The sequence below is a fragment of the Manis pentadactyla genome, chromosome 10 (genome assembly GCF_030020395.1).
Source record: "Manis pentadactyla isolate mManPen7 chromosome 10, mManPen7.hap1, whole genome shotgun sequence".
Taxonomy (NCBI): Eukaryota; Metazoa; Chordata; class Mammalia; order Pholidota; family Manidae; genus Manis; species Manis pentadactyla.
Window position 1 is genome coordinate 20,158,948 of NC_080028.1, and position 14,423 is coordinate 20,173,370.

The 14,423-nt window shown below is 40.1% G+C and overlaps 1 protein-coding gene across 1 annotated transcript in view; it reads right to left on the bottom strand.

Moving 5' to 3' along the window:
- Window positions 1–14,423, bottom strand: part of SLC17A8 (solute carrier family 17 member 8) — a 61,691-nt gene that overhangs the window by 17,994 nt on the left and 29,274 nt on the right. The window contains exons 2-5 of the mRNA XM_036891504.2: window positions 11,088–11,340; window positions 5,763–5,881; window positions 3,813–3,927; window positions 2,320–2,407 (exon numbers count right to left, since the gene is read on the bottom strand). Coding sequence (XP_036747399.1) covers window positions 2,320–2,407; window positions 3,813–3,927; window positions 5,763–5,881; window positions 11,088–11,340 — 575 coding nt within the window. The remainder of the gene's footprint in view (window positions 1–2,319; window positions 2,408–3,812; window positions 3,928–5,762; window positions 5,882–11,087; window positions 11,341–14,423) is intronic.

Genomic DNA, 14,423 nt, shown 5'->3' on the forward strand with positions numbered 1-14,423 from the left:
AAATTTTAGAACTCGAAACAGTCCTCCTTCTTCCCTATCTATTAGACAAACATTCCCTCTTCTTCCAGACCTGGCTGGATGAATTCACCCCACTGGCCTCCCTGAGCAGACCCAAACAGGGCCCTCCGACCCACACTGAGCCCGGGAGCGGACTGTGCCTCGATCCCTCTTTGCCCACCCTTGATCCCCTGGGACGGCAGAGGAGGCCTTCCGTGCTTGCTGGAGGAAAGGCACTGCGGAGGGAGTAGCTAACTGGTACTGGACAGTCCCCACTCTGTCCTCACTAGACGTGAGATCTTATGTTGTTTTTCCTCCCCAAGCCTCAGTTTCCCCCATTAAAAAACTACAGGTGTGACTAGATGTTTTCTAAAATCCCTTCTAGGTCCAATATTTTTTAAGCATAAGAGCTGATTAGCCCCAAGCCTTAGTATCCTTCAGATGATATTTCCCCTGGGCTGTTCTTTGAAACCAAGACCACACCTTAAATGAGAAATGCAATAAAGCTTGTGACCTTGATCAGGTAACTTTCCTTAAAGTCAAACCATTCCTTAAATCAACCCTTTTAGGGCTATAAACACACTAAGAATGGGGAGTGGCTGCTAGTCATTCTTCTTTTGCTGCCAAATCAATATGGAGGGCCTTATAAATCATCCACAGAAAATAAGATCAAGGATCTGACAATTCACAAGGTCAACTGAGGAAGAGTCTTATATTATTCTCAAGTAGGTATAAAGTCAGTAGTGGGTGTGGAGATGATCTTGAACTACAAACAAGAGGTCAGGAATGGTTTCTAAGGACAAGAGAGGCTAAAGATATTAAGACATCTCAGCTCTGCATGCAATTCCAAACTAGGTACAAAATAGGCACATTGATAAGTATTTCATACCAAATTTCCAGGGATTCTTTATTATTCTTTATTATTTTAGAAATATTTATATCTATATAATTTTATAATTATAAAATATAATTTTCCTTTATAATTCTTTATTATTATTATTACTAAAGGAAGTAAACAGAGAGCAAGGGAGAAATAAAAATATTCACAGAAGTCCAGACGAAGTTTTATTTCTCCCTTTAGCTAAGAAGTACAAGTTAAATCAAGAAAAGAAAAAAAAAGATAAGAAAGAAGGAAAGAAATATTAAAGGATGGAAGGAAGGAATGAATGAATAAGGAAGAAAGGAAAGAAAGGAAGCATACATAGGAACTTATTTCAGGAAAGGTATGCTAGCTTGAAACACTAGACAGGCCTACATTCTGATCCCGTTGTGACTTTGGTGGCCTAAGATGTTTCTGTCTTCCTGGGCCCCTTCCCCCATAAAAAATATTTGAGAATATATTTACGACTGTGTTGATGGCAGCAGCATATGCTGTCCTTGTTCAGTCCTTAAGTGGTACCTAGGCAGACCGTTCAGAACACCGACTACCCCAGAGACACAAAAGAGGCCAGTCCCAGAGGCATGGCTTGCAGTAAGGCTGTCTTAGCAAAGGGAATTTTGGAGACCCAGGAATTGAAGTCAATCACTACTTAAGGGCCATTACTTTACATTCAGGGAAGATGAATGGCCTTGTTTTTATTTGGAATACAATGGTAAAAATTAATTAGAAGGTCTCTATGACAGTGTGTACACGATAGAGTATAGTAAGCAAAGTTCTGAATCAAGAATCAGGTGATCTAGCTCCAGCTCCACAACTTGAGTTTTAGTTCAGTGAAACTAAACTTTAAACTTTAGTTTTAGTTTTTCCATCTGTAAAAAGAAGAGTAGGGGGTTTGATGATGCTCTCTACTGCATTTGACCTTGGCAAATACAATTCATTGGCTAATCCAACAACCACTTCCAGCCCTCTCATTCTCACCTTTCTCTATTAAGGATTCTAGAGAACCTAGCACTTGTTTTCTTAGCTTCCTCTGCAGTTAGTAAAGCATATGACACAACCAGGGCCAGGGAACTATAAGTAGAAACCTTCTAGGGAGTTTGGGGGAAGTTTTTGCTTTTCTGATGAAAGGAACAGGTGTAATGAGGACACCCATCCCCACTTCTTCCTGCCTTGAATGTGGTCTTGTGCCTGGAGCTACAAAAGTCATCCTGTGAACATGAGAAACAAGCATGAGAATAAAAAACTAACACTCTGAGGTCAGTGGAGTAGAAAGTCAGACAGGCATAGGCCCTGAGTGGATCCCTGAACAACAGCAACAGCACTAGCACCATTCCCCTTTGGACTTTTGATATGTGAATAAAAACAGACTCTGTTTAATAGGGTCTTCACTTAAGGCCAAAAGCATACCTAAATGAAACTCGTAATGATTCTAATACACGTACCACAGAAAGAGGTTGTGGCCAGTCGGCTTCTCTCCAAAGGTGGTGCCCACTTGCTCCACATCCCATGGCAGGCTGGGTAGGTCACACCCTGGCAAAATGGTTAAAATAGATGATTTGATTTGACTGAAGTTTGTGTTTAAAATGGGGTTCCTTCTTCTTTAACAAAGGCTGTGATATAAACGTTCAGTTCATAGTAAATAGCATGGGTCAGCTATTTTGACTTACAGCACAGATGCTAAAATTCAAATAAAACCAGTCCAAATGTAAGCATGGTGGGGACTGGGAAAGAGTTCTATATATGTCATATTATTAGAGAATAACATGTAGAAAGGGACTTCCACAATCTGCTGGTCCCTCCTCTCATTTCAAGATAGAGAACCTGAGTCTCAAAGCTGTTAAGTGACAAGACTGTAACCTTCATGGCTGTTAATAGCACATTCTTTCAACCACATCAGCATTTTCCAAGGTGTGTTACATGTCCCTCTCGTGGGCCTAGAGTTCTATTTAAGGTGCTGTAGCAACCTACTTTTTAAATTATAAGTGTTATTCTGATATGCTTTAAATATATATATATATATAACTAGCACACCAAACCCATGGTTTCAAAGATATTGCTGCCTATGTGAGATTCTTTTGGATTTCAGGGGGCTAGAGTTTTTTTAAGTGCATCGACTTAGGAAAAATTACAGATAAATAATAAATAAACTGTATGCGATGTGACAAAAGAGACGAAGGTTAGAGGTGGAAGACTGAGCTTGGGAAGCGGTGCTCTCCCTCAGGGTCGGGTGAACTGATCTGGCCCACTCTCTGTTTTTGTGCAGCCCTTGAGCAAGAACGGTTTTTGCATTCTTAAGGGGCAAAAAAATAGAAAAATAATATTTCATGGCACATAAACATCATGTGAAATTCGAATCTCAGTGTCCAAAAAGTTTTCTTGGAATATAACCGTGCCCGTGTGTTTACATATTGGCTGTGGCTGCTTTGGCACTATAATGGCAGAGTTGAGTGGTTGCAACAGAGGCCATGAGACCAGCAAAGTCCACACCGTTTAGCTCCCGGCTCCATCCGGCTCCCTCCTTCATCACGTTAAATCTCTGCATGAGCCTCCACACTTGGAAATGTATGGGTTTATTGATGAATCCATTTAAACTGTTTTTGCCTTTCCAATGTGAACTGCAGGTTTGAGGCTTCAGTTTTGTCATTAAGAAAATGAAAGGGTTGGATTAGATTATCGCTGAGATCATTCCTGGCTCATCTGAAATTCAGCACTCTATAAAATAGTTCTTTATTGTGTATAACCGTGGACCCATTAAAATAAGGCATTTTAATTAAAGTGTTCATATTTTATGTATGAAGTTCATAACCAGAGAGTTGAAATAGCAGAACAAGGTGGAAGATAGGAACACTGAGGAGAGGTGCTTTTCTTCAGAGGCGTAATTTTCTAAAGGGCCGTGCCATCTCCAGTGACAGCACGGTGGGAGAGAATCTCCTACCTCCACGAGGCCTTGCAGGGTTCTGACACACATGACACAGCCGTAATGCACTCTGGCCGCAGAAGGAATGAGCATGTTCAAGGCTGATGTTAAGAAGATGGCGGCTCCGAAGACCCTGAAGAGCCAAAACGCTGTTACTGAGCAAGCCCGCTGACCGATGTGGCGCATTAGTTAAACAGGAACAAACCTAACAGTTCATGGAAGATCACCATGGAAATTCATAGGAAGAAATAGATGTGCTCGGGTCTGGTGCGTCCCAAGCTAGACTGTTGGGCTGCTTTGATTTCTGAGCTCCAGCCCCTAGACCAGCTCTGGGCAGGTTTTCTGCAGTACAGATGTGTCCTGCTTAAATGAGGTCCGGAAGTTGGAGGCAGACCAGGATGAGGTGAGCTTGCTGGAGACCCACCATGCTGCTTGCTTCTACCCACCTGATCCATTCTGCTACCTCTTGACTTCTGCACATTGGGTTTATGTCTCCTGCTTCCCTGTTCTGCTCTCATTTTACCAGAGGGGCATACTCAGAATCAGAGATGCATGCAGTGTCCCAGGAGAGCCAAGCAGAGGACGGGCTCTGTACTTGTCTTAGCTCCCAGCTCTCTGCCCAGGGCCGCTTGCCTTCTCCTCCCTGCCTGATGGGAGTGTCCCAGGAAAAGAGAGTACCCAGCATGTTCTTACTTTCTCACACATGTTGATGACGCATTAACTCATTTTTACATACTGGTAAACCAAATTATGTGTAATTTCTTTTTAGAGCAAAAATGCAAGCAGTAACCCAAGAGGCCAGAGGGGAGCCAAGGTTTTATCACTTTTTAAAAAGAATGCAATAAGTAAGTGACAAAAAAATAAAGGGCACGAATTAGACAAGGACAAGTAAATATAGTCATACTTATCATATTTAGATCTTTTGATAGTGACTTTTAAACTTTTTTTACCTTGACCCATAAAACAAAAATATATTTTATATGGCAACCCAGTACCTAGCCATACACACAAATGTAATCAAGTTTGAAAAACAGTATGTAAATGTACAATAAACTAAGCTATTTTCTACTCTATTTAATACTATTTGATTATCTTCTGTTTCTCTTATTTAGAAAAAGCTCATTGATAAATCACTATATTGATCTCATTACCATCTAATGAGTTGTGTTTTAGAGTTTGAAAAACACAGCTTTATAAAATGCACACTTCATGAAATCCATATATGTGAAATCACACAGGAAATACAATTGGAAGGGACCTGGAGATATTTAATACACTCCTTTTCTGGTACAAATACTGCCAACCTCTCTTCAAGTGGCCACTGATTCTGCTTGACTTCCTCTAGTGACAGAGAACTCACAGCTTCATGAGGCAGCTCATTTGGCCTTGGACACTTTTAATTGTTCAGACACCTCCCATAGAATCTTTATGCAAGAGCATAAAGATATGTTGCAAACCAAAGGCAAGTCCCTGCTACTCACAGGACAAAGCCTGTATGGTACTGGATGATATTAAAGTAGTTCCTAGGATCACCAAATGTCACTGGTCAAAGGGAACTCAAAGACAACTTAATCCACCTTCACTTCACAGATGAGGAAACTGAGGCACAGAGAAGGAAAGAGAGTGGCTCAGTAGAGGTCACCCAGTGAGTTACTTAGGGACCAGGAACTCTTTCTCCTGACTCAGAGTCAGTTGCTCTTTTTACTACGTAGTCACTTAAAGAATTGCAAGATAAATTAGATCAGACAAAAAAGTAAATAAAATAGATAAATTAGATCAGACAAAAAAGTAAATAAAATGGGACTCTAAAGAAAAGGATTATATGAGATCAGTATCTGTGAATCACATCTACTGCAATGGCTCCTGTCTTTCATTTTGCATCCCCAAACTGAGAGCCGATCTTGCAGATTCTGGAAAAGTACAAAGTCACATTTGAGTGATCTGTGCAGTTATATCAGTTTATCTTACCTGTTAGCAGCAAACTTGTTTGAAATGAAACCACCTGGAATTTGTGTCACAATGTAACCCCAGAAAAAAGATCCATGGATAAGGCCCACCGTCTCTGGATCCCACTTAAACTGTGCTGCCTGAAAATGAGAAATCAAACACACTTGGCGTTTGTCAGAAAACAGTTGACGACAATTTTAATTGATGATCCTATAATAGTAACCCAAGAGGTCCTTCTTGCCTTCCTTTATTCAACAAATATTTCTGGAGGGCCTCTTGTATGCTTAGGATATAGCAATGAACACAACAGAGACCCTGCTCTCATTGAACTTGCCTTCTAGTGAGAGAAAGGAGAGATTATATACATATCTTTAAGTGTACATATACATATACACAAATTTATATATGTACAAATATATGTATACCAAATAATGAGAAGTGCTTAAAACAAAAATGAGTCAACTTGTAAAGAAAACAAAAAGTAAGTTCTGGGTTTACAAGATTGTGTACTGTTTTCCAGATCCCAGTTTAGTGAGAAGACAAAGAGAAAATGAGTCTTAAGTCTCTCACTTCTTAATGAGGAAAATTAAACCTATTCTACCTACCCACTGGCTATGTGGGGATAATCAGGATGAATATTTTAGGAGGTTATTCCCCTGCTTAGAGATTTTGCATTTAACACATTAATCCTTACAACACCAAGAGTTAATTATCATTAGCTCTTTTTTTGTAGATGAGAAAATTGAGGCTAGGGAGTTACCTGCTTGCATAAGGTCATACAGCTAGTTACAAGGAGAGCTGAGATCAGGACCTCTTACTTGCCTAACCCAAAAAGCTACTTCTTTCCACTGCTTGTAGAGACTTGAGCTTCTCACTGAGAAGTAGACACTAGACTTCTTTGCCTTGAGTCACAGAGTGACCCATGGAACCAAGAATCCAGGGCAGAGGGAGCCACTTCATCCAGCAGCTACCAGTCAGTTACACTGTCCCTTGCTCATGTCTTTCTCCCTGTGTGGATGGTGCCTCTGTTCTCTGAAGGAAAGGATATATGAAGAAAAGCACTTGGGTCTGCTGAGAACTGACTTTCATCATCACTTGAGCCTTATCAGAATCATAAAGACCCACATATGGGTTATTAAGAAAGTCAAGCCCTGTGTCAGGTACTGTGTTAAGGTTGAAAAATAGCCCCTAAAAAGATACACACACAAAATCCCTAGAACCTATGAACGCTGCCTTATTTGGGAAAGGGTTTTGTTGATGTGATGAAGTCAAGGACGCTGAAATGAGTTATCCTGGATTATCCAGCTAGGCCCTAAACCCAATAACAAGTGTCCTTCTAGGAGAAAGGCAAAGGGACATTTGAGATGGAAGAGAAGACACAGAGAGAAGAAGGCCAGGTGAAGACGGAGCAGAGATTGGAGTTGGGCTGCCACAAGCCGAGGAGCTCCTGGGACCCCAGGAGCCAGAGGCAAGGAAGGACTCTCCCCTGGAGCCCTGAGAGGGAGCGCAGCCCTGCTGGGCCGCGGCTGCCCACCCCTGGCCTCCGCAGCTGTGAGAGAATAATTTCCTGCTGTTTTAATTAACCGTATTTGTGGTAATTTGTTATGGCAGCCTTAGGAAATGAATATAGGTACTTAATATATTAGTGCCTCATTTGATCTACAAAGCAGGCCTTTCATTCCCACTTCATAATGAGGGCAATGAGGGTTAGCAAAGAATTGCTAGAAATGCTGTTTCCTGCCTCCCTGATCACATTTCCAAGAAGACTGCCCCCCTCCACTCAGTGTGACTGGACACTTGGGTAGAGAGAGCTGAGGTGTGGGCTGGACTCAGCCAATCGGCCATTCTCTCTCTCTTTCTCTCTCTCTCTCTCTCTCTCTCTCTCCAGTGAGCCCAGAGATCCTAGTTAGACAGTACTGAACACTTGAACTGAAACAAGTCCCATTGAAGTCAGGGAATATTGGGTCAGTTCCCTGGCAAAGCAAAGGCTTGAGGAACTTCGGCTTTGGAGGGCAGAGAAAAGCCTTGGAGAAGGAATGAAAACAGTCCATGGAGAGACCAGGAGAATGGAGCAGACTCGGAGAGAAGCAGATGAGAGACCAGGCGGAGTAAGCAAGCTAGAGACCTTAGCTAAGGATTTCCTAGTTCCCATGAGGCCCAGCTCCAATCTGCCCTTCCAGGTAGGGCTTCTGTTCACAACTTTGAATTACATGACGACTCCTTTTCCTCCCCAGGGTGGAGTACAGGCTGGATTTCAGTCCCACCTCAGGGCCCCCTGTCCAGGGCACGGTCTGCACAGACATACCCAGAGGACCTGCTTTCTGCCCCTCACTCATGAGACCCCCTACAGCCCTACCATAATGCCCTTTTCAACTGGAGCTGGTTTAACCACACTTCTATTCTTTGCAATCCATGATTCCTGACCAGGACATAAAGGTAAACTGCTCACAGTCCCAGAGCTAACGAATGACAGAAGTCAAGTTTGAAATCTGAGCAAGTCCAAAGCCTACCCTTTTAACCCTACAAACGCTCATGATTCATGGAAAGCATCTGGACTTTTCCTGAGCATAAAAAGAAATACAAAGTTTCTCAAAATTCAGTCATTGATTGCTTACCATATGCAAGACAGTGTTCTAAGTATTCACATGATTGAAAACTCACAAATATTAAATTAAAAACAACTATTCACACATCAGCTAAAACTACCCTTCCTACCACTAGTAGAATATAAGCTACATATTTGCAAGACATACCTATTCATACTGTTTTTTTTCCCTCTTTTGAAATTGAGGATTTTTAAAATATCTCAATGCAAAATATCTGGTTTTCCCTCCACAAAATGAAAAACCAACCAAACAAATAAACCTGGACATTCAGGATCTCCCAATACAATTAGTGAAATCTTTGTCATCAGGTTGAACATTCTCAGCTGATATCTAAGCTTTGTTCTATTTGGATAAGAGAGAAATGTCTGGCCATAGATCAGAGTTGTGCTGGAGCTTCTGAAATGCTATTAATATCCTACTTTTGAGGCCAGAGAAAATGATGTAAAGCATTTGTTAGATCTTAATCAGTTTCTCTAAGACTCCAGAGGACAAAACCATAGTAACTAGAAAACACACACCAGCATTATTCCTTAGGTTTATCGAAGCATCTTTTCCATTGACCTAGGCAGATCTTTTCAGGCAACAAACACATGCAAACTAGCATTTCATTTTGATCTGGGCCTCAGCAGACAAGTTTTAATTAGCTGGCCTTGATCACAAAAAGCTAGGAGAATGCATGTGATGCACATCTGAAACCTTGCTAATATACATGATTCTTTATTTTAAATATGCATGGCATGCCCGCCACACCTCATGGCATTGCCCTCCCTCCCCCTAAAAAGAAAAAAAAAAACAACCAGGATATCCTTTTAGAACAAATTCAGCTATGGCATCATAAAGAGTCCAGTTAGAAGAATCTCCATTGTGCTCTTTTCATCTGGCAGAATAATCCCTTAGCTAAAAAAAAAGAAAAAAATTTTTTTTTTACCAGGCTTTATATGACCTAACCTCTAATTACTCATCTCTTAATAATCACTCCCATGCTACACTATCTTATGGGGGCTTCTCATCCTAGAGCCTGTGGATGGGAAATTTTTTTTTTAATCCTTCAAGCCAACTAAAGACTTCTTTTTAAGGGATCAAAACCAAATTTTCCCAAACCAATGCTTGGCAGGAACTACTCCAGGTAATACTAATAGACGTGGCATACAAGAAAGTGTCCCCCCCCAAAAAAAGAAGAAGAAAGTGTTCTGCAATCAAGTCCAGGAAATAATGGGTAGCACACATCCCTCTTGGAGATTCTCACAGGACACAGCACACTAAAGACTCCCATTTCATACAATGCCTTATTTACAGCGATTTTCCAGACACCCATTTGGGATACTCTGATCTAAACATTTCTCCAAATGCGTGCAGGGACTAGAGACCTAATAGATGCGTCTCTGAAAATGGACGTATTTCCACATGAATCATTCCATTGTGTGTGTGTTCACTACAGTGAAACGTATTTATTGAGCACCCACTGGGCATATATTTACATTTTTTCCCCTAAGAAACAAACTAGATTTTATCTTTCCAATGAGTCATAAAAACAGTACTATTTAAGCCACATCAGAGTATGCTTGCTTATGCCTACAACAGCCTTTGAACTGGGTCTCCTGCTTCCCTCCCCTCACTTCAACCCCAATTCACTGGGAGATCATGGCTGGCCAGTGATCAATCTGGAACACAGATTTGATAAGACCTGTTTCTGTGCTTAAAGCCCATCATGACTCCACACATGGCTTACCAGGCTTTACATGACCTAACCTCTATTTACTCATCTCTTAATAATCACCCCCAAGCTCCACTCTCTTATGGGGGGCTTCTCATCCTACAGTCTATGGATGGGAAAAAAATTGGCATCTTTATTTCCACTAACTGCTAACTGAAATTCAGCATTTTCTGTGATGAGGAGTGTAGGCAACAAACCACAGTAGTAGTATCAGTACCTGTGACGACACAACTGGGAATTATAAATAGGTTCATATCATGTGACAGTTGCTACTATCTCAAACTAGGGCTTATACTTCCAACTTCAAGATTACAGTAATTTTCAGACCCATTGCTAGATTTTGTCATCTGATGTTTTCATAAAGATGCCTGTATGCTTCTGTCACAAATTCAATTTTTAAATATTTTGATATTTTTATTTTAATAGAATTGGCTTCCTTTATAATCCCATGTATTTTTAGAATTTTAAGTTTTTTTAACAAAGCATTTTTAAGTCTTCACCAGACTTCCAAAGGGGTCCATGGCACAGAAAAGATGAACTCCAGCCTCCGTTCTTAAATAACTCCATGCTCTCTTTCTCCCTGTCTCCCTCCTTTCTCTTTCTTCTATAGTCTTTCACACATGATGCTCCTTTTACTTCACACACTCTTCTTTCTGCCCCATCAAAACCCTCTTTGTCTATCAAATTCCTCCTCATCCTACAGGTCCAGCCATCACTTTCTCTAGGAATTTTTTTCACCATATCAGTCTGGCCTAGGTGCCTTTGTACATAACTGACAAACCTGAACACCCCAACCTAGCACCTACAACCCCAAGCTGTAATCACTTCTTGTACCTCTCCATGAGAACAAGGGCCCAGCCTGCATTGCTCACTATTGTATTTTCACCACCTTGCATAGGGCCCAGCACATGACAGCTCCTCAACATTTTCATCATGTCATTGGTGCACTGCAGTGCTTTCTTTCATATAATAAAGTATCTGCACAGTTGTGGCCAGAAGAGCTCCCCACCACAGACTGACACCAACCTGAATTTCTGGTTTTCCATCAACAAATACAGTGCTGTTGTTGACCATTTCCACGATGGCAACTCCAAGATTACACCGAATCCCAAAGGAAATGCAGAATCCCAGCCCGCTCATGATGGCGATGATGTAGCGCTTGGGTATACCGCAGCACTGGCAGTTGCAGAGTGGGGGCCTCTGCCTGGATGTCTGCACTGGCCTTCCTTCTTCATTCAGCTCGATGTTATCTTCTTCCTCATTGGTCCCATCGATTTTTCTACAGTGGAAAAACAATGGTCAAATTTCAACATCTGTTCATGATAAAAACTCTCAACAATGAGAGTTTTATGTATATATGATGTATATTAGCAGGGCTTCAGATGTGTCTCCCATGTGTTCTCCTAGCCTTTTGTGAGCAAGATCAGCTAATTAAAACTTGTCTGCTGAGGCCCAGATCAAAAAAAGGGTATAGAAGCAATGTACCTCACATAATAAAGGCCATATATGAAAACCAACAGCTAACATCATACTCAAGGAAAGTTGAAATAATTTCCTCTAAGATCAGGATCAAGACAAGGATATCTGCTCTCACCTCTTTTATTCAATATCATACTGGAGGTCCTAGCCACGGCAATCAGACAAAATAAAGAGATAAGGCATCTAAATTGGTTAGGAAGAAGTTAAACTGTCACTATTTGCAGATGACATGATAGTATATCTATATATACTAAAGATGACACCAAAAACTGTTAGAACTAATAACTAGATGCAGCAAACTTGCAGGATATAAAATTAATACACAGAAATCTGTTGCATTCCTATATACTAACAACAAATTAGCAGAAAGAGAAATCAGGAAAACAATTCCATTTACAATTGCATCAAAAAGAATAAAATAACGAGGAGTAAACCTAAACAAGAAGGTTAAAGACCTGTACTCTGAAAACCATAAGATACGCATGAGAAAAATTAAAAGGTGACACAAATAAATGGAAATCTATTTCATTCTCATGGATAGGAAGAGTTAACATTGTCAAAATGTCTATCCTGCCCAAAACAATTTACAGATTCAGCACAATCCCTATAAAAATACCAATGGTATTTTTCAATAAACTAGAGCAAATAATTCTAAAATTCATTTGGAACCACAAAAAACCCCAAATAGCCAAAGTGATCATGAGAAAAAAGAACACAACTGGGGGTACTATACTCCCTGACTTAAAGCTATATTAAAAAGCTACAGTAATCAAAACAATATGGTACTGATGCAAGAACAGACCCACAGATCAATGGAACAGAACAAAGAGCCCACATATAAATCCACACATCTATGGTCAATCAATATATGATAAAGAAGCCATGAATATACAATGAGAAAAAGACAGTCGCTACAATAACTGGTGTTGGGACCACTGGACAACTACAGGCAAGAGCATGAAACTGGATTGCTATTTAACTCCATACACAAAAGTAAACTCAAAATGGATCAAAACCTGAATGTGAGACTTGAAACCATAAAACTCTTAGAAGAAAACATAGGCGAAAATTTTCTTGAACATAAGCATGAGCAATTTTTTTCTGGACACATTTCCTCAGGCAAGGGAAACAAAATAAAAAATGAACAAGTGGGACTACATCAAACTAAAAAGCTTCTGCACAGCAAAGGACACCATCAACAGAATAAAAAGGCAACCTACAGTATGGGAGGATACATTTGTAAATGATTTATCTGATAAGGGGTTAACATCTAAAATATATAAAGAACTCATATGCCTCAACAGCAAAAACACAAATAACCTGATTAACAAATTGGTAGAGGACCTGAACAGGTATTTCTACAAAGAAAAAATACAGATGGCCAACAGGCACATGAAAAGATGCTCCACATTGCTAATCATCAGGGAAATGTAAATTAAAACCACAGTGAGATACTGCCTCACACCAGTCAGAATGACCATTATCCAAAAGACAAGAACAAGTGTTGACAAGGATATGGGGAAAAGGGAACCCTCCTCCACTGTTCAAGGGAATGTCAATTGGTACAACTGCTATGGAAAGCATTATGGAGGTTCCTCAAAAAACTAAAAATAGAAATACCATATGACCCAGTAACTCAACTTCTAGGAATTTACCTGAAGAAAAGAAAATCCCTGATCCAAAAAGATACATGCACCCATATGTTTACTGCCACAGAATTTACAATAGCCAAGATATGAAAGCAACCTAAGTGTCCATCAATAGATGAATGGATAAAGAAAATGTGGTACATATACACAGTGGAATGTTATTCACCATAAAGAAAGAAAAATCCTCCCATTTGTGACAACATAGATGGACCTAGAGGGTACTATGCTAAATGAAACAAGCCATGTGGAGAAATACAAATACCATATGATTTCATTTATCTGTGGAATATAACAACAAAACAAAATGAACAAAATAGCAGTAGACTCATAGACACTGAGAAGTGCTGGTGGTTACCATGGGGAAGTGGTTGGGGTAGGTTGGTGGGGAGGGTGAGGGGGAAAAAGTGTAAAAATTCTCAATCATAATATAAGTTGGTCATGGGGGTGGTAGTATAGCATGGAGAATATAGCCAATGATTCTATAACATCTTCCTATATTGACAGATAGTAACTACACTAGTTGGAGTGAGGATTTAATAATGTGGGTAACTGGTAAACCACTGTGTTGTATACTTGAAACCAAATAAGATTGTATATCAACTATACTTCAGTGAAAAAAAGAATGGTCAGAAGAAAAGCCAGGAAGAGTGAAAAAAGGAAGTGTACACACCCAGCAAAAAAGAAAGGAAAAGAGAATCCCACAGAAGGATGCAGCCTGCATTTTATAAAGATATTATTAATTTATTAAAGACATTATATTATTTTATAATACAATAATAATTGTTCAGGTTAAATAATTTAAATAATTAATAACAGCTGGCATATATCTTTACATGTGTCAAGTTCTGTTCTTAACATAATTTGAATAATTGGTGTTTATTTTTAAAGTTATTGTTAAACAAATCATAATGTCTAAAATTACTGATATTCTGGATATTGTACTGTACTTTTATAGCCATTAAGTCATTAAAATCTCATAACAACATGTACGGAAAATGGAAGTTCCATGGCAAGGATCCTAACCTGACCCTAATATATTTGCCCACAGCACACACGCAATGCTCGCAAGCATATGCTTGCACACGTGTTGGCAGTGAGCTATTATTGACTCTATAAAAAGCCCTGCCTAGTGCTCTGGGGCTGCGGGGGCAGAGTGGCCTGGAGGCAGAGGCAGACGTGATTCCAGCACTCAACCTACCACCATGCAAACAAAGCTTGGTATAAACCCTTTTAC